The sequence below is a fragment of the Moschus berezovskii genome, chromosome 2, assembly GCF_049115385.1.
Source record: "Moschus berezovskii isolate FMDL1 chromosome 2, NW_MosBer_1.0, whole genome shotgun sequence".
In the NCBI taxonomy this organism is placed as follows: domain Eukaryota; kingdom Metazoa; phylum Chordata; class Mammalia; order Artiodactyla; family Moschidae; genus Moschus; species Moschus berezovskii.
Window position 1 is genome coordinate 17,317,478 of NC_142461.1, and position 21,109 is coordinate 17,338,586.

General features: G+C 50.2%; 1 protein-coding gene across 1 annotated transcript; it reads right to left on the reverse strand.

Annotated features, from left to right (window-relative positions):
• Positions 1-730: 730 nt before the first annotated feature.
• Positions 731-16,661, reverse strand: SPATA3 (spermatogenesis associated 3). Its single transcript, XM_088841844.1, has 2 exons — positions 15,836-16,661; positions 731-846 (listed from the first exon to the last, which is right to left on the reverse strand). Exons 1-2 carry the CDS (start codon positions 16,659-16,661, stop codon positions 731-733), a joined length of 942 nt encoding a protein of 313 aa, XP_088697970.1.
• Between the last annotated feature and the right edge of the window lie 4,448 nt (positions 16,662-21,109).

The window sequence follows — 21,109 nt, forward strand, 5'->3', positions numbered from 1 at the left end:
CGTCCCCTCCCTCTCTGGCCTCCCTCACTCTTTTCCCCTCACTAAATCCTGTGCACCCAAATCCTTGTCTCAGGCTCTGCTACCAGGGAGCCCAGCCTGAGACGGGAGGATCCAAGACGTTGCATAAGACAGGCTTCCTGCCCTCAGGGATCTTGTACTAGAACATGGAGACAGGCCACCTATGAACGTAAGAATCATCCACAGTACAGGGTGGAATAGGCTGGAGAGAACAGTGATTTAAAAGATGGGAGAAGGTTTCTGTGGAACACGAAGTTCACAGAGGACAAGAAGGGCTGGAAACAGAGGGAACCGCAGGGAGAAAGTTCGGAGGAAAAGCTCCAAGAGGTGCAGGACCCTCTGGCTCACCTCTCTTGTCTCCTCCCAGCTGGTGTCTGTGAGGAGAGGATCCACCCCAGGTCAGCAGGGAACAGGGAAATCTCTGTTTTGACGACACAACAATGGGTCTAGCGTTGTCCATGAGTGTCCAGGGCTGCCCGAGAGAGCCATGCCAGTAGGCCCTGAGGCCAGAAATGAGTTTCTCACTCTGAAGTTTCCCTGGAAAGGCTGGGGGTCTTGGTGCCCCCATAAAGACCTCCTCCTTTCAAAGGAGGGACAGACGCTCCCCATGCCACAGGGCTGGAGAGTCGATGGGCTTGAGGATCACCCTGCAAAGGGCCATGGGCATGAAAGGGGTCCACATACCTGCCGGACTGTGGGCCTGGGGACTTGTTCACAAAGATTCAAGGATGTAGTAGGCAGCTCCTAGGGCTCCCAGAGCCACAGCAACAGTTCCGAGGGCTCGGAGCACGCGAATTACGATGAGTGGAATGTTTTCTTGAAGGTCTTCTGCAGAGCAAAGCAGAGAACCCATGGGTTGGGGGCAGCTGGACTTTAGTGCTCATCCCTAGGCAGGGGAAAGTGGAAACCATGGGGCCCCTGAGGATCACAGGAACACCCATCTCCCCACTAAAGGTCCTCCTCTCAAGGGAACACAGCTCCTTTCACCTCTTTGAATAACGCTCTACCACAAGACTCCCTCCAGGATCCGGGGATGGGCTGGCCTGGGATGCCAGCTCCCCTGGACACTCAGAGAGAAGATGACAAGGTGTTTAAGGCCGCTGTGTGCCAGGCCCTGTGCTAAACACCTCCCTCCCACCCAGTGTCCTCCTCAAGCCTCACAAACCCCCTGTGGAGGGGTCCTGCCGTGTAGCTCTGTTCTGGAGATTAGGCAACTGAGGAAGCCACACATTACACCCCTACAAAGCGGGTGGGAAAGGAAAGTGTACGATGCTGCTAGCAAGTATGAGGAAAGTGAAAATGAAGTCCCTCAGTCACGTCTGACTCTTTGTGACCCCATGGACTTTAGCCTACGAGGCTCCTCCGCCCATGGGATTTTCCAGGCAAGAGTACTGGAGTGGGCTGCCATTTCCTTCCCAAGACAGGGATCGATTCCAGGTTTCCTGCATTGCAGGTGAATGCTTTACCAGCTTAGCCACCAGGGAAGCCCATGACCCGCTGAGGCTAAGGGCAATTTCATAAACAGAAAGATGAGTGAAGAACCAGTCCCTGGGGCAAAGGAAGCAGGCAGCTAGGGCCTTGGCCTTGCGGGGAGGAAAGGCAGGCCTTTCCCCTTGGTCTGGTGGCCATAGAAGGAGCACAAATCAGATACCGTATGGACGGCATGATTTTTAGGGGTAAAGTTCCCTGTTCTGGTTTCCCTCACCGTGCCTAGCATCCTTTGCAGAGGAGGTTTTCCTCCTTGGTGGTTTGTGAATCCATGGCACTCCTTGGCACCAGATGGATGAATGTACTGACAGGAAAGATAGCTGATCATGGCAATGGGGCGGGGGCAGGCCTTTCCTAGCCAGGACTTATCAGGTAGCAGAGCATTTTAGGTCTGGCGTGTTCTCCCAACACACCTGGGTATCTGTTTGCCTCGCTTCACAAGGCTGAGAGATGCTGATTTTCAAGAATGTACAAGAGACTGGAGCTGGTGAGGGAGAGGCTGGGAAGAGGAGCAGAATGGAGATGGGGGTGGGTGGGCTCTGTTTTAGGGTGGGTGATGCCCAGATGGAGGATGTCTCCTATTGGACATGTGTGAGATCTGAGTATAAGTGGGGCTGCCCTGGCTTCCAGAGCTAGGTCCCGCTCCAGCCCTTGTATATAGCCCTGCTGCTGCTGCTGCTAAGTTGCTTCAGTCGTGTCCGACTCTGTGTGACCCCACAGATGGCAGCCCACCAGGCTCCCCTGTCCCTGGGATTCTCCAGGCAAGAACACTGGAGTGGGTTGCCATTTCCTTCTCCAATGCATGAAAGTGAAAAGTGAAAGTGAAGTCGTTCAGTCGTGCCCAACTCTTAGCGACCCCATGGACTGCAGCCTACCAGGCTCCTCTGCCCATGGGATTTTCCAGGCAAGAGTACTGGAGTGGGGTGCTGCACCACTGCAAAAGCCACTGGAGAAGTTCCCTGAACAGGTGTCTTCCCACCAGGGGAGGTGGCAGCCACCCTGGGGCTTCGTGGGAGAGGAAGAGAAGAGTGAGGCGGTGGGGGCCACTGGGCCGGGGACAGACCCCTGTGGGGCTGCCAGGAATAGCCTGAGACCTGCTGCAGGAGGGGGAGGACTTCCTCTCGCCAAGGGGTACGTGACTTACATTCACACGTCTCTCTAAATTCTGGGGGAAGTTCACATGCGGGTCAAGACCAGGAAGCTCTCGGCTGTGGCACAGGCCATGGAAGGAGGCGGTGGCCTGACAGAGCATTTAATCACTGAGCTTCTGAGTGTCAGGGAGCTTGTGACGGAGGGGCTGTGGGAGAGCGTGCTCTGAAGCAAAGAAGAACGAACCCCAAAGGAGAAAACTGGCACCTCTCTGTGCAGGGGGGTCCAGGCAGAAAAGGCCAGGAGCCGCACCCAAGGAAGCAGCTCTCCTCTGGGCCCTGGAGTCCCCAGAGGAGGCTGAGTGCACGTGTGTGCGCGCTGAGCTGCTTTAGTCTGGTCTGACTCTTTGCGACCCTGGGGACCACAGCCTGCCAGGCTCCTCTGTCCATAGGACTGCAAATGCGAGGTGGGCCCAAGATCCAGCACCCCCCCCCCCAGGGGCTGCAGAACCTGTAAAAGGTGAGGAGGTTTGGGAATTCTCTCCCTGACATGGTCGGCCAGGCCCGAGGCAGAAGGACATCGAAGATACGGCTGTGGCAGAGGCCCAGACGACGCCAGCAAGCGGAGCTGCCGGGGCAAAAGGAACAGGAACAGAATGTGCGTGGGCCCACTCGAGTCAGAGGCCCTGCTGGACAGAGAAGGAGGGAGGTGAGGGGCCCGCTGCTGCAGGAGGTGTCCGCGCGAGGGGCGGTGGCCTGTGTGGAGGAGAAGGGAACGACTGCTTGGGGAAACAATGCATGCTACTGGGAATAACACAGACAACACCCATGTAATAGCTCACACCTGAACAGTGCTCTGTATGGCATTATCCATCGCATCTTGTTGTCAGCAGTCCTGGGATGGGGAATACTGTTATCCTCAGCTTACAAATAAGGAAACCGAGGCTCAAAGAATATCAAAGATGTGCCCTGATAGTAAGAAGATGGAAGAACCGGGCTTCAGCTCAGGATTCAGTTTAGTTCAGTTCAGTCGCTCAGTCGTGTCCGACTCTCCATGACCCCATGAATCACAGCACGCCAGGCCTCCCTGTCCATCACCAACTCCCGGAGTTCACTCAAACTCATGTCCACAGAGTCGGTGATGCTATCCAGCCATCTCATTCTCGGTAGTCCCCTTCTCCTCCCACTCCCAACCTTTCCCAGCATCAGAGTCTTTTCCAGTGAGTCAATTCATCGCATGAGGTGGCCAAAGTATTGCATTTTCAGCTTTAGCATCAGTCCTTCCAATGAACTCCCAGGATTGATCTCCTTTAGAATGGACTGGTTGGATCTCCTTGCAGTCCAAGGGACTCTCAAGAGTCTTCTCCAACACCACAGTTCAAAAGCATCAATTCTTCGGCAATCAGCTTTCTTCACAGTCCAACTCTCACATCCATACATGACCATGGGAAAAACCATAGCCTTGACTAGATGGACCTTGGTTGGCAAAGTAATGTCTCTGCTTTTTAATATACTATCAAGGTTGGTCATAACTTTCCTTCCAAGGAGTAAGCGTCTTTTAATTTCATGGCTGCAATCAGCATCTGCAGTGATTTTGGAGCCCAAGAAAATAAACCTCCCACTGTTTCCACTGTTTTTCCATCTATTTCCCATGAAGTGATGGGACCAGATGCCATGATCTTTGTTTTCTGAATGTTGAGCTTCAAGCCAACCTTTTCACTCTCCTCTTTCACTTTCATCAAGAGGCTTTTGAGTTCCTCTTCAATTTCTGCCATAAGGGTGGTGTCATCTGCATATCTGAGGTTATTGATATTTCTCCCAGCAATCTTGATTCCAGCTTGTGCTTCTTCCAGCCCAGCGTTCCTCATGATGTACTCTGCATATAAGTTAAATAAGCAAGGTGACAATATACAGCCTTGACGCACTCCTTTTCCTATTTGGAACCAGTCTGTTGTACCATGTACAGTTCTGACTGTTGCTTCCTGACCTGCATACAGGTTTCTCAAGAGGCAGGTCAGGTGGTCTGGGATTCCTATCTCTTTCAGAATGTTCCACAGTTTATTGTGATCCACACAGTCAAAGCTTTGGCATAGTCAATGAAGCAGAAATAGATGGTTTTCTGGAACTCTCTTGCTTTCTCCATGATCCAGCGGATGTTGGCAATTTGATCTCTGGTGCCTCTGCCTTTTCTAAAACCTGCTTGAACATCTGGGAGTTCACAGTTCGCATATTGCTGAAGCCTGGCTTGGAGAATTTTGAGCGTGACTTTACTAGCGTGTGAGATGAGAGCAATTGTGCGGTAGTTTGAGCATTCTTTGGCATTGCCTTTCTTTGGGATTGGAATGAAGACTGACCTTTTCCAATCCTGTGGCCACTGCTGAGTTTTCCAAATTTGCTGGCATATTGAGTGCAGCACTTTCACAGCATCATCTTTCAAGATTTGAAATAGCTCAACTGGGATTCCATCACCTCCACTAGCTTTGTTCGTAGTGATGCTTTCTAAGGCCCACTTGACTTCACATTCCAAGATGTCTGTCTAGGTCGTGATCACATTATCGTGACTATCTTGGTCGTGAAGATCTTTTTTGTACAGTTCTTCTGTGTATTCTTGCCACCTCTTCTTAATATCTTCTGCTTCTGTTAGGTCCATACCATTTCTGTCCTTTATCGAGCCCATCTTTGCATGAAATGTTCCCCTGGAATCTCTAATTTTCTTGAAGAGATCTCTTGTCTTTCCCATTCTGTTGTTTTCCTCTATTTCTTTGCATTGATCACTGAGGAAGGCTTTCTTTTCTCTCCTTGCTATTCTTTGGAACTCTACATTCAGATGCTTATATCTTTCCTTTTCTCCTTAGCTTTTCGCTTCTCTTCTTTTCACAGCTATTTGTAAGGCCTCCTCAGACAGCCATTTCGCTTTTTTGCATTTCTTTTCCATGGGGATGGTCTTGGTCCCTGTCTCCTGTACAATGTCACGAACCTCCATCCAGAGTTCATCAGGCACTCTATCTATCAGATCTAGTCCCTTAAATCTATTCCTCACTTCCACTGTATAATTATAAGGGCCTTGATTTAGGTCATATCTGAATGGTCTAGTGGTTTTCCCTACTTTCTTCAATTTAAGGGGCTCTTTCCATGGAATTCAAGGGAAGGGATGGCAGCAGAGGACTGCCCATCCTAGGAGAGGTGACATTGACATTCCTGCAACCGGAGCGGCCACGTTCCGCTTTTCTGGAGCTCACAGATTCATCCAGAAGACAACCACTCCAGTGGACCGTCTTTGAGATCCTTTCCCAAGCTCATCTCCCATTGCTGTCCTGAGCTGCGGGTCCCAGAGGAACTTGGAGACAGCGCCCTCTGCTGTTTTGCAAGAGGACTCCCGGATGGATCATTCCCTCCTGTAACTACTTCCGTCTTGGCTCCCTCTTCCTTTATTTTTTAAAATATATATTTGGCTGCACTGGTCTTAGTTGCAGCATGCAGGATCTTTGATCATTGATGCGGCATGTGAGAGCTTTAGTTGCGACATGCGAACTCTTAGTTGAGGCATGTGGAATCTAGTTCCCGGGTCAAGGATCGAACCCAGGCCCCCCATGTTGGGCGCTCAGAATCTTAGCCACTGGGTCACCAGGGAACTCCCTGTCTTGGCTTCTTGACTGAGCTGCCAACCCTAAAGCCCAAGAAGCCAGTGATCAACACCCATTCTGCTTAGATTTGCCCACGACAGAAACTTTTTCTGGAAAGGGGAGGGACGGGATTCTAAATATAAGACATCTTTTTTCCTTTTAAAAAACTGGGAAAAAACCAACAAACAAACCAGACACACAATTTCCATTCCATAAAGTTTACCCCTTTGAAGTGTTCAGTGACTTTAAATATATTCATGAATGTATGCAACCATCATCACTAATTCCAAACTTTTCCATCTTCCCCCAAGCCTATTAGCAGCCCTGCCTATTCTCCACTCCCTGCAGTTCTGGGCAATAGATTTGTCTACTGTGGACGTTTCATAGATGGAATAACACAATACATGGGCTTTTTCGAGACTGCCTTCCCTCACTTAGATTAATGTGTCTGAGGTTCATCCGTGTTGCAGCATGTGTCAGCAGCGCTCATGTCTCTGATTTTTATTGCACTGGTCTTGGTTGTGATGGGAGGGCTTCTGTAGTTGTGTGTGGGCTCCAGAGCATGCAGGCTCAGTAGTTGTGGCACCTGAACTTAATTGCCCCAAGACGTGGGATCGTAGTTTCCCTGACCAGGGATGGAACCTGTGTCCTCTGCATTGGAATTTCGATTCTTAACAGCTGGACCACCGGGGAAGTACCCATCATCCCTTCTTATTGACAACTAGTATTTCATTGCATGGATATACCATGTGTTGTTTATCCATTCACCATTTGATGGTCAATGAGCTGTTCCCACTTTTTGGCTATGATGAATAATGCTGCCGTTTTAGTTCTGGTGTGGATGTATGTCCTTAATTCTCTTAGGTATATACTCAAATCAGGAATTGCTGAATCAGACGGCGACTTCAGGTTTAACCCTTTGAGGAACTCCCAGACAGTTTTCCACGGCAGTTTTGCCATTTTACATTCCCACCAGCAGTGTGAGAATGTTTTGACTTCCCCACAGCTTCACTGAGGCTTGAAATTGTCCATCTTCTTGATTACAGACATTCTGTGTAAGACTTGTATTTTCTTGAGGTACAGTATTCTCTGCATATGAAAAGATTTGTATTTTAGAATATGGCATCCTTTATTTAAAAGTCCTCATCCCTTATCACCAACCTTCCTTCCCACTCTGGCTCCAAGGGAGACAATTCTTCCTTTGGCAGAAGAAGAGTGGGCGTCCACTGTAACCACGGGTGAGCCTCACCGGTTCCCGCTTTGCCTCCGCCACAAATGGAATACCAACCTGGGGGTGAGCCACACGTATTCATGAAAAGATGAGCAAATAGGAAGTCTCGTGTTCTACAGATCAGTTCTCAAAGCCATAATCCAGAAAGGTTTATCTCAGTGGTTGACGATCATCAGTCCAGTTCAGTTGCTCAGTCGTGTCCGACCCTTTGTGACCCCTTGGACTGTAGCACGCCAGACCTCCCTGTCCATCACCAACTCCTGGAGCCCACCCAAACCCATGTCCATCGAGTCGGTGATGCCATCCCAACCATCTCATACTCTGTCATCCCGTTCTCCTCCCGCCTTCAATCTTTCCCAGCATCAGGGTCTTTTCCAATGAGTCAGCTCTTCGCATTAGGTGGCCAAAGTATTGGAGTTTCAGCTTCAACATCAATCCTTCCAATGAACACCCAGGACTGATTTCCTTTAGGATGGACTGGTTGGATCTCTTTGCAGTCCAAGGGACTCTCAAGAGTCTTCTCCAACACCACAGTTCAAAAGCATCAATTCTTCGGCTCTCAGCTTTCTTTATAGTCCAACTCTCACATCCATACATGACCACTGGAAAAACCATAACTTTGACTAGATGGACCTTTGTTGGCAAAGTAATGTCTCTGATCATAACATATACAATATTTAGTATCATACTCAAAACATTTCCACATGTTAATGGACTGATTCCTAGCCACAGAGATATCGTCGTCACAGCCATACTTGGATTTAGGACTCACCCTTACTCCTCTCATTTATTTTATGCCCACACCATCTGAGAGGGAAAGCTGTGGCCCTGGGAGTGTGGTGGGCTCAGGACCACAGGGTCACGGGCACTGGCTCAAGGTGGATCCAGAAGCTCAGAAAGGATGTTCTTCCTCCTGGGCAGACCACCAGACCTTTCAGGATTGGAAGATCATTGCTGTGGTTGAGGGAGGATTCTAAAGTCAGAATAGACCGAAGTTCCCCTCTTAGTGCTACCAGAACCTGCATGAGAGGCAGTTGTTGAGCTTGAGCCTCAGTTTCCCCATCCATAAAATGGAGATGATACTAGTATCTCCTTTATAAAACTGTGAAATAAGATCACTTGGCTGAGTCGAATGTCAGGTACGTGGTGAGTGCTCAGTGATAAATGTTAGCTATTACCATTATTAGTAGCGTGGTATTAACCAGACCACCCCTGAACTCTGTTCGAGTTCTCTCAACACAATCCCATGCTCATTCAGACTCTGGCTACCCAAGAAGATGGGGGACCACTTTCCCTGGACAGCCATTCTATTTTCAGACAGAGCTAATCGTTGGATACTTTTTAAAGTTGAGCAGAAATCTACTTTCTACGGTGCCTTCCATGGATGAATTGCCAGATTTATCAAATAAAAATATAGGACGCCCATGCAATATTCAGGACACACCTATTATTTACCTGAAATTTGACAGGCTGGCCTGTGTTTTATCCGGCAACCCTATCCATGGACCCTTAGTTGGACATCTGAGAACAACATAGAACAAATCTACTCATATCTTCTATCTGACAGACAGATAACCTTCCATTCCCTCAACCAATTCTCCTATACCAGAAGGCTCTTGCCTCCCCCGATCCCTCTCAGCTCCTCAGCCTGGACAGTCTTCCTTGGACTAGATTGTTAGGCATCTTCTACGCACACAAACAGCCTGATGAGGACAGAGTAAAGCAGCGTGACTGCCTCCCTTGTCCTTCACTGGATTCTTCTATTAATGCAGCCTTGGTGTTTATGGCTCCCAAGGAGCTAGAACTACCACCGAGCCACGGTGAATGTTAATCTGTCTGAATACCCTGTGGCTGTCTTTAGAAAGACTCAGCATGGTGTGGAATGACAAACCCAGGAATCCTGGTCTCTTGGGTAAAAAAATGAACCCCAAACCCTTCACCCTCACCGTCACCCGCACACTCCCCACTGCACAGCTCCAGAATACACGTTATCCATATATCATGACCCAATCAGAAGAGTTATCAGCCTCTGGGGCAGCTCTGGGATCCAACGTCAGAAAGCCTAGAACCACTTGAGCAAGAAGGCCGCCCACCTGCTTTCCTGGACTGAGAGGATGCTTTGGAGTTGGGGTCTGGAGACATGACGTCCTGAGCCGTGTGACTGTGGCTGACTTCTGGAGCTGGGAGGGCTCGGGGTGCAGGCTTCGGGGGGGTGGAATTGCTGCTGGGCTGTGGGGTGCACCCTGAGCTGGGCTGCTGCGTGGTGGGCCCTGGGCTAGGGGGCGGTGGGGCGGGTGCTGGGTTGGTTGTCTGGGGGGCCGACCCCGAGCTGGGCAGCTGCAAGGTGGGCTTGGGGCTGGGTGGCTGCGGGCTGGATCCGGAGATGGGCTGCTGGGAACTGGACTCTGAGCTCTGCTGCTGGGGGGTGGATTCGGAGCTGGTGTGCTGGGAGGCGGAGCCCCGGCGCCTGGTTTCTGACTTCTTCCTCTTGCCCTTCTTCATGGTGGATCCTCTTGACCTAAGCGTGCACCTACATGGAGCTGCCTAATGTCCCGGCTCCCTCGCTGAGGGGCCGTATGCCCCTGCCCTGGGGGAAGGCTCTGGTGTCCATCTGGGCCCAGGCCCTGAAGCAAAGAGTCACCCACCCACCTCCTGTGAGGTCACAAAAGCCAGGGTAGCTCCCATGGCAGGGGCTCTGGGGACAGTCTTCTCTGCTGACACCCACCTGCTGCCCTCCGTCCTCCTTGGCTCCTGGAGGTGCCCACAGACCTGGGCACCTGGTTAAGCCTGGCCTCAGAGCCTGTGGCAACTTGGACCCCGCAATTCTGCAAACTGAGACCCTCCTTTGGGCACCTGCCTGCTGGAGTGTCCTTGGGTTTCTGTGCGCTATTCCTCTCCAAGACACCCTGGGTGAGATGCTTGCTCTATCACTGCTTTTCACGTAACCCCCACCTGCTCCAGACAAACAAACCACTTCACCATGCATTTTGTGAATTTTTGGTAACTAAAGATTTGAGGGTCCATGGAAGATCTACAGCCTTTTACTATCTTGCTGTCTGCTTCCCCACACCAGATTATCCCGTTTGGAGTGGCTTCCCCCTTCTCCCAAAGTCGGCTCTCCTCACTGTGGGCAAGGACTTGGGGGGGGGTTCCCCAACTTTGATAAGAAACATTGCAATGGTGAAAAGAATTTCCACAAAAACATAACAGCTGTTTGGAAAAATAAACTTTCCTGAAACTCATTACACTGACAACAGCAGTTGCTAAATTGTGTCCAACTCTTTGTGACCCCATGGACTGCAGCACGCCAAGCTTCCCTGTCCTTCACCATCTCCTGGAGTTTGCTCAAACTTATGTCCATTGAGTTGGTGATGCCATCCAACCATCTCATCCTCTGTCATCCCCTTTTCCTCTTGCCCTCAATCTTTCCCAGCATCAGGGCCTTTTCCAATGAGTCGGCTCTTTGCATTAGGTGGCCAAAGTATTGGAGTTTCAGCTTTAGCAACAGTCCTTCCAATGAATATTCAGGGTTGATTTCCTTTAGGATTGAGTGGTTTGATCTCCTTTTACTGTCCAAGGGACTCTCAAGAGTCTTCTCCAACACCACAGTTCAAAGGCATCAATTCTTCAGCACCCAGCCTTCTTCATGGTCCAATTTGCACACCTCTACATGACTACTGGAAAAATCATAGCTTTGACTCTACAGAACTTTGTCGGCAAAGTAATGTCTCTGCTTTTTAATATGCTGTCTAGGTTTGTCATAGCTTTCCATCCAAGGAGCAAGTGTCTTTTAATTTCATGGCTGCAGTCACCATCCACAGTGATTTTGGAGCCCAAGAAGATAAAATCTGTCACTATTTCCACTTTTTCCCTATCTGTCATGAAAGGATGGGACTGGATGCTATGATCTTAGTTTTTTGAATGTTGCGTTTTAAGCCAACATTTTCACTCTCTTCTTTCACCCTCATCAGGAGGCTCTTTAGTTCTTCTTCACTTTCTGCCATTAGAGTGGTATCATTTGCATAACTGTGCTTGTTGATATTTCTCCCACCAATCTTGATTCCAGCTTGTGATTCATACAGCCCAGCACTTCACATGAGATACTCTACATAGAAGTTAAATAAGCAGAGTGATAATATACAGTCTTGACATACTCCTTTCCTAAGTTTGAACCAGTGCATTTTTCCACATCTAGTTCTCACTGTTGCTTCTTGATCTGCATACAGGTTTCTCTGGAGGCAGGTAAGGTGGTCAGGTAGTCTCATCTCTTTAAGAATTTTCCACAATTGGTTGTGATTCACACAGTCTGACAACAGCAGACCATCTCTCAGACTCCCAACTCGTCATGCCAATTAGGAGACTATGACTCTTTCTTGAAGTTAACAATGTGATCTTCATTTTAGGACAGAAGAGGAAACAGGATTTTAAAAAGACAACCTTAAACTTCACGCTTGGACTGCAACACAGAACATGTTCACAGTAGGAGACTCTGCCATTAATGCATCACTAGGTGAGTGAGTTTTCGACTGTTAAAACCTTGAGAGTCTGGGGGCTGATAATCTTGCCCCAGGATATGGTTTAGGGTAGACCTTTTATGGTTTAGGGAGAACCCCCATGTAAGGCCAGATCTGACATGAAATATAAAATGACAGGAAATATTTTAAGGATTCTAGAACCTGAAAATATCATAATGATTCTCTTTTTGCCAAAGAGTAACTGAGGTTCAGAGAAGTTAAATTACCTTCCCAAGGTCATACAGCCGGTTGGAGGCATCAATAAGTCCCATTCAAGGCTCTTTCTCTTAGGGAGTCAGATAATTATACAAGCCCTAAAATTAATGAATTTTAAAATCCCTTGATAAGGATTGATGAAAACAAAGGCACGAAGGATTAGAAATGAAAGGAAGCTCAGATCAATAAAGCTGGGTTGAATCTGGTTGACCCTTGGTGTGAGGAGTTTCACGGAACAGGTGAGTCTGCAAGAAGGTGGTAATTCCCTGAAGTCAAGAGCAATGGGTCTCTCAGCAGGGGATTCAATTTAGAATCAGAGAGACTGGAGACCTGAGTTGGGAACCCTGTCCTGATTTAGCAGTCAGGTCAGGAACTTCTAAGACATTTATCTCTGCACATTATCTCTGCACAATTTGATTTTGGGGCACCGATGGGCTTTTGACTGAGGGCCTCAACTAGGTTTATACCATCGTTTCTCAATCTCAGCCCTATTGACATTTTGGGTCAGAAAAATCTTTGTTGGGAGAATGTCCTTCACTGGAAGTGGTTTAGCAACATCCGTGACTTCTGCCCATGAGATGACAGTAGTCACCACCCTTCTGCCCAAGTGGTGACAACCCAAAATGTCTACCAACATTGCTAAATGTCCCTGGGATGTGGTGTGTGTGAGAGAGAGACAGGGGGAGGGGGAGAGGGAGAAAGAGAGAGACTGAGCACGAGAAATTGCCCCTGGTTGAGAACCACTGGTTTAAGTGAATTAGAGACGGGTAGACACATATGGGGAGAAGGCAATGGCAACCCACTCCACACGTGACTTAGCAGCAGCAGCAGACACATATGGGGGGAAGGCAATGGCAACCCACTCCAGTACTCTTGCCTGGAAAATCCCGTGGGCGGAAGAGCCTGGTAGGCTGCAGTCCATGGGGTCGCTAAGAGTCGGACCTGACTGGGCGACTTCACTTTCACTTTTCACTGTCATGCACTGAAGGAAATGGCAACCCACTCCAGTGTTCTTGCCTGGAGAATCCCAGGGATGGGGGAGCCTGGTGGGCTGCCATCTGTGGGGTCGCACAGAGTCGGACACGACTGAAGCGACTTAGCAGCAGCAGACACATATGGGTGGGCTTCCTATGTCGCTCAGTGGTAAAGGATCCGCCTGCCAATCAGGAGACCTGGGTTTGCTCCCTGGGCTGAGAAGGTACCCTGGAGAAGGAAATGGCAACCCACTCTAGTGTTCTTGCCTGAAGAATCCCATGGACAGAGGAGCCTGACGGGCTACGGTTGCAAAGAGTCAGACATGACTTAGCAACTAAACAGCGACAGCAAAAGAAACATATGGGTAGCATTTCCTGGTAGCAATGAAAGAAACATTTCATTTCACATAAAAAAGCCGAATAGAGCACAGAAAACAAATCCCTGTACCCTGGGAGAGTGATGAAGGGAACACAGGCTTTGGGAGGAGTGAGGAGTCTTCCTGTGGCCATAGAGAAAATAGCAAGGAGGTCCCAAGAAGCAGGATGATGGCACTGTGAAGTAAGAGGTTGCCCAGAAGGATGCGGAAGGATAGCACTACTGCTAAAATACCTTCCACTCTGCCTGTGGGCATGAGCACACGTTCCAAGCCCTGAAGTCTGACTCTACAATGTGACTCTAACAGTGAGTCATAACTCATTGTCCCAGGCTCATCGGCCACCTCGCTGCTACCCACGTCCAGTTCCAGCTGCTGGTGAGCCCAGGAGGTCTAGGAACACTTTCTTGCATTTGTAGAAGCATTCCCCCCTACTTGAGCCCTTCTCCCTCTCAGAACACTTCCCAACACCAAGATCTACCTCAAGTGGACATTCATAAAGCCTTTCTTGGGATCCCCAATGAGAAGCGATCTCTGTCCCTCTGAGTCCCAGGTCACATTCTGTGTGGTGTGAGAACGATTTCTATGCTTGCCTTCTCTTGAGTTCCCCACTCCCGGGCTGTGGAGACAGAGGAGGGCCAGAGTCCAGAGAAGGGGCTCAACAAGCTGCTTGAAGGTGATGGTAGGAGGCCCAAGAACACAGGGAATCCCTGACAGCAGGGCGGGCATGGCTGATGGGGGACAAGGCACCTGGGAACTGCATCACCAGAGCTTGTTTTCAAAGATGGAGTGGGATTTTCTGGACTTGCCTGAGGATCCCTGTTGGAACAGTCCCCAGGCAAGAGGCTTTCCTAAGCAGGCAAGCTGGGAAAACCTTGTGGACTATTTAGGAGAGGGAGGAGAATGGGCCTAAAGGGATGCAGCTAGGTGGTCAGGAAGAGGTCCTAGGCAGAAGGTCCCTAATGCTGCTGGCCCTCTGGGTGCATCTGGGGCACCCAGATCAGGCAGTCACCATTTGTACCAAAACTAGCATCTTAGAGCTGGAGGGCACCACAGATGCCAACTGACCCTTCACCCCCACATGTCAGGAGGGCAGCTAATCAGCAAGAGGGGACAACTAGCTCTGGTCACCAGCAGAGGGTGGCAGAGCCTCCAGCAATGGAGCCTTGACTACCTACCCAGAGCACCTCCTTCTTCTGGACTGATGCCCCTGGAGGGACTCTGGGAGGCAGAGGCACTAGGTGCTCATTTAAGAGCCCAGAGCCTTCAGAACCATGGATTAACCCATAGGTTTGGAATCCTCCATAGGGTCTTGAGGGCTGGAGGTAAGAATCCCAAAGTGAGGGAAGGAGGAGGGTTACTAGGCTAACACAGCGTCTTCCTTAGAGTGTTGTTGTGAGGATTAGTTGTGAAAAGCCCTTAGAACAGCACCTGGCTCACCATAGGCATGGTTTTATTGTAGTTGCAATTCGTTGGAGGAGAAGACTAAACAATTAAGTAAGAAATAGTGGATTTGGAGAGGAGGGGGTGGGCCCGGGAACAGGAGACTCCCAAATGAGTACCTTAGAAAAGCGCTATTGGGAGCAGCGAGCCAGGGTGAAGAGGTGGACTAGTGGGAGGTTTAACTACGAATCAGTTCCAACGCCTTTGACCAGAGATTGCCTCAGTGAGCGAGACACCTGGCATGAGAAACCCAGTTCATCTTTACCCCAAACGAAGCAAGTGGAGGCATTAGGAGAGGGACCAGGACATCGGGAATTTGTCGACCACTTGGGCTTCCCTAGGCTTCCGTGGGCTTCCCTTGTAGCTTAGTCAGTAAAGAATCTGCCTGCAATGCAGGAGACCCAGGTTGGATTCCTGGGTTGGGAAGATCCCTTGGAAAAGGAAATGGCAACCCACTCCAGGATTCTTGCCTGGAGAATCCCATAGACAGAGAAACCTGGTAGGTTCCTAGTCCATGGGGTTGCAAGAGTCAGACAGGACTTAGTGACTAAACCACCCCCACCAAGGGTTTCCCTGGTGGCTCAGATGGTAAAGAATCCGCCTGCAATGCAGGAGACCCGAGCTCGATGCCTGGGTCAGGAAGATCCCCCTGGAGAAGGCAATGGCTATCCACTCCAGTATTCTTGCCTGGAGAATCCCATGGACAGACCATGGGGTCGCAAAAAGTCGGACACGACTGAGCGTCTAATACTTTCATTTTGGGGACCAGCAGGGTCGGGACTCCCTCCGTGTTTGCACTTTCCCATCCCGGGGGCGCCCCTGGCCACCCGGCGTTCCCGCCCCCTGCCCTCCCTCGGGCCCCTCACCATCCGTCTGGGTGGCCCGATCCACTAGGCGGACGCAACCCGGCGACGCGACCCTTTGAGCGCCTCCTCCGGAGGCGCGCTGGACGTCCAGGGTGCCCTCTGGGCGGCGGGGGCAGAACACGGCCGTGTGCACCTCGGCTGCGGGGCTGTGCGGGGCGAAGGCGCCGCAGAGCAGGCTCTCCATGCGGCGGCGCGCCTCGGCCTCTTCTTCGCGCCGCGGCTGCACGATGAGGCCGAAGAGCGCGGCGGGCCGGCTGCGCTCCCGGGCGCTCACCTGCTGCAGAAGCAGCTGCAGCCGCGGGAGCTGGGAGCGCAGCGCGGACGCGCGGCACAGCACGAGGAGCAGCCGCGCGCCGGGCTCGGGCGCCGCCGGCTGCCGTCCCGGGTCCCGGCAGCCCGGCGCCACGTCCTCCGCCGGCCCCGAGCCCGGGGTCCCCGCCGGCGCAGCCTCGCACTGGCGCTCTGGCGGGTCCCTGGCTTTGCCCGGCTCGCATGGCTGCTTCTGCGAGCAGCGCTTGGACTTGGCGGCCGGGCAATCGGCGCCCTGCTTCCACGAGCTGTCCCCGGAGCGCTTGAGCCGCCCCCTGGCGCAGTTGCTGGAGTTGCTGTGGCCGCTCATGGCTCGGATGGACGAGGATCGGGAGAGCGGATCGGTCGGGTCCTGCTCCAGAATGTTCTGCAGGGTCACACAGCACTCATCCTGCTTCCAGAGTTCGCCCAGCAGCACCACCTGGCCGTGGCCCTCGATGCACTGGGCGGGAGCCTGCTGCTGCGACTCGGCCTTCCCCTCCCCCGGGGCCCTGGAGGGCTGGGCCCCAGGCTCCATGGCCGGTCCGGCTCCCTTGCCCCTCTGGGCCGGGGCCTCCGATGGCCAAAGGAAATAGTGCCCTTCCCTGGGGCATGTCACAATACCCCTGCGCCCTACCTCTTACCGTGTGGCCAAGGGCCTCTGCCAGCTGTTCCTTGGAAACCTTCCAATACAGGGAAGTTGCTGCGGGCGCCGCTGGCACGCTGGCTGTGATTAGTTTCGCAATCATTTTGTGTGTCTTTGGCGTCAAACGAACATGTCCCTTTATCCCATGGTGGATCATTATGTCCAAGGCTCCAAGTAAAATGGATTTCTGTGCATTTAATGAAGCAGCGGGCCTAGATGCTTACTGCACCCTGAACGTTTGAAAAGCAGTGAGGAGCAGAGAGGCTGGCTCTGTCTAGGTGGCTGCACCCTAGGAGGCAGGTCCTACTCAGTTCAGTCTGACTGCTTGCTCTCCAGTATTCTACGTTATGCATTTGAAAAATCCAGTCTTTCCTGCCTGTGTTTCTCCTTTACCCGGCACACAGAACACTTCACTGATGACACTTCTGGCCGCCAAATGTATTATGTGCTTTTTCTCCACCCACATCAAGCAGTTCTGTATCCTACAGTTTTACTGGATTCTGACACTATCAGGTGGTGTCCCACAAGACTGACCCCTGCTTCCCCTCTGCTGATCCCAAGTCCAAGTGGTTACCTATGCTTCTGACTGTAAATAGGGGGTTCCCTTGACCCCCTCCTCGGGTTTGATGAATTTGCTTGAGTGGCTCACGGAACTCAGGAAAACAGTTTACTTATTGTTCACAGTTTATCACAAAAGGATATGATACAGGATATAGATGAAGGGACTTCTCTGGTGGTCCAGTGGCTAAAATGCCATGCTCACCATGGAGGGAGCTTGGGTTCAGTCCCTGGTTGGGAAACTAGATCCTACATACCACAACTAAGTGTTCTCATGTGGCAACTAAAGAACTCATATGCTGCAACTAAGAAGTCTACACGTCACAATGAATATCCCGGGAGCTGCAACTAAGACCCAACGCAGCCAAAACTAGTAAATATTAAAAAAGGAAAAAAAGGATACAGATGAGCATCCAGCTGGTAGAGATGTACAGGGCAAGGTGTGTGTGTTGGGGGGGAGGGGCATAGAGCTCCTGTGTCCTCTGGGTGCACCACTCTCCCGCGCTTGTGTGTACCAACCTGGAAACTCTCCAAACCCCCACACTACGTGGGTTTGCGGGGCAGCCTCCTCCTGCAGGCAAGATTAGTGATTAACTCCATTTCCAACCCCTTGGCCCTCTCTGGAAAATGGGAGTAGGGGATGGGCTGAAAATTCCAAGCTTCTAATCATGGCATCACCAACTCGATGGACATGAGTTTGAGCAAGCTCTGGGAGTTGTTGATGGACAGGGAGGCCTGGCGTGCTGCAGTCCATGGGGTCGCAAAGAGTCGGACACAACTGAGTGACTGAACTGAATCATGGCTAGTTTTCCTGGTGACCAGCTCATGTCCACAAAGCCTACCCAGAGTGGCCTCAGTAGAACAAAAGACACTTCTATCACCCAGGAAATTCCAAGGGATCTAGAAGCTCAGTCCCAGGAACCAAGGTCAGAGATCAACTATTGGAACAAAAGATGCACCTTGTATTCTTCAGTTCAGTTCAGTTCAGTTCAGTCGCTCAGTCGTGTCCAACTCTCCGTGACCCCATGAATCACAGCACGCCAGGCCTCCCTGTCCATCACAGGCCTCCCAGAGTTCACTCAAAATCATGTCCACAGAGTCGGTGATGCCATCCAGCCATTTCATTCTCGGTCGTCCACTTCTCCTCCCGCCCCCAACCTTTCCCAGCATCAGAGTCTTTTCCAGTGAGTCAACTCGTCGCATGAGGTGGCCAAAGTATTGCAGTTTCAGCTTTAGCATCAGTCCTTCCAATGAACACCCAGGATCGATCTCCCTCAGAATGGACTGGTTGGATCTCCTTGCAGTACCAGGGACTCTCAAGAGTCCTCTCCAACACCACAGTTCAGAAGCATCAATTCTTCAGTGATCAGCTTTCTTCACAGTCCAACTCTCACATCCATACATGACCACTGGAAAAACCATAGCCTTGACTAGACGGACCTTTGTTGGCAAAGTAATGTCTCTGCTTTTTAATATATCATCAAGGTTGATCATAACTTTCCTTCCAAGGAGTAAGCGTCTTTTAATTTCATGGCTGCAATCAGCATCTGCAGTGATTTTGGAGCCGAAAAAAACAAAGTCTGACACTGTTTCCACTGTTTTCCCATCTATTTCCCATGAAGTGATGGGACCAGATGCCATGATCTTTGTTTTCTGAATGTTGAGCTTCAAGCCAACCTTTTCACTCTCCTCTTTTATTTTCATCAAGAGGCTTTTGAGTTCCTCTTCACTTTGTGCCATAAGGGTAGTGTCATCTGCATATCTGAGGTTATTGATATTTCTCCCAGCAATCTTGATTCCAGCCTGTGCTTCTTCCAGCCCAGCGTTCCTAAATCAAATCCCTTATGATTATACAGTGGAAGTGAGGAATAGATTTAAGGGACTAGATCTGATAGATAGAGTGCCTGATGAACTCTGGACGGAGGTTCGTGACATTGTACAGGAGACAGGGACCAAGACCATTCCCATGGAAAAGAAATGCAAAAAAGCGAAATGGCTGTCTGAGGAGGCCTTACAAATAGCTGTGAAAAGAAGAGAAGCGAAAAGCAAAGGAGAAAAGGAAAGATATAAGCATCTGAATGCAGAGTTCCAAAGAATAGCAAGGAGAGATAAGAAAGCCTTCCTCAGTGATCAATGCAAAGAAATAGAGGAAAACAACAGAATAGGAAAAACAAGAGATCTCTTCAAGAAAATTAGAGATTCCAACGGAACATTTCATGCAAAGATGGGCTCGATAAAGGACAGAAATGGTATGGACCTAACAGAAGCAGAAGATATTAAGAAGAGGTGGCAAGAATACACAGAAGAACTGTACAAAAAAGATCTTCACGACCAAGATAGTCACAATAATGTGATCACTGACCTAGAGCCACACATCTTGGAATGTGAAGTCAAGCGGGCCTTAGAGAGCATCACTACGAACAAAGCTAGTGGAGGTGATGGAATTCCAGTTGAGCTATTTCAAATCTTGAAAGATGATGCTGTGAAAGTGGTGCACTCAATATGCCAGCAAATTTGGAAAACTCAGCAGTGGCCACAGGACTGGAAAGGGTCAGTCTTCATTCCAATCCCAAAGAAAGGGAATGCCAAAGAATGCTCAAACTACCGCACAATTGCACTCATCTCGCACGCTAGTAAAGTCATGCTCAAAATTCTCCAAGCCAGGCTTCAGGAATACGTGAACCGTGAACTCCCAGATATTCAAGCTGGTTTTAGAAAAGGCAGAGGCACCAGAGATCAAATTGCCAACATTCGCCGGATCATGGAGAAAGCAAGAGAGTTCCAGAAAAACATCTATTTCTGCTTCATTGACTATGCCAAAGCCTTTGACTGTGTGGATCACAGTAAACTGTGGAAAATTCTGAAAGAGATGGGAATACCAGACCACCTGACCTGCCTCTTGAGAAACCTGTATGCAGGTCAGGAAGCAACAGTCAGAACTGTACATGGAACAACAGACTGGTTCCAAATAGGAAAAGGAGTGTGTCAAGGCTGTATATTGTCACCCTGCTTATTTAACTTGTATTCTTAGCACTTAGGAAATTACAAGGGGTTCAGGAGCTCTGTGCCAGGAATCAGGTGCAGAGACTAATCTATATATTTTCTGTGATCCCACAAGGCACCAGAGGTCTGTCAAAGTGCTAGGACAGATCTTCCGGAAGACAAAACAAAATAAAAAAGTAGAAAAAGGTCTTATCCACCCAGCACATCAGGTGAGCAAAGAGAGCCCTGGGGAGGGAGGACAGAGCTCCCCAGGACAACTGCAGTTACTGGGAATTCTGGTGGGGACACTTTTTTCCATTTATTAATTTGTTTAAGAAAATGGACTTTACCAGGTTACTTAAAATTATTTTGAAAAATATAAAAATCAAAGACTCTGGAAAGTAAGCTGCTAACCAGAAAACTTTGAGCTGGTGTTCTGCTGAAAGCTTCCAGGAGCCCCAGGCCAGGAGGCTCTGGGGGACTAGGTGAAGGCGAAGGCACCAGTCTACTCACAGGTCACTGACCGGAACTAGCTACGTGACCACATTAGCTGCAGGGGAGGCTGAGATATGTGACCTCTGCTTGGGTGGTCAAAGTGAAAGTGTTAGTTGCTCAGTTGTGTCAACTTTGTGACCCCATGGACTGTAGCCCACCAAGCTCCTCTGTCCATGGGATTTCCCAGGCAAGATTGCTGGAGTAGGTAGCCATTCCCTCTTCCAGGGGATCTTCCTGACCCAGGGATCAAACCTGGGTCTCCCGCATTGCAGGCAGGCAGGAACCCCGTTAATCCTTTGGCGTGC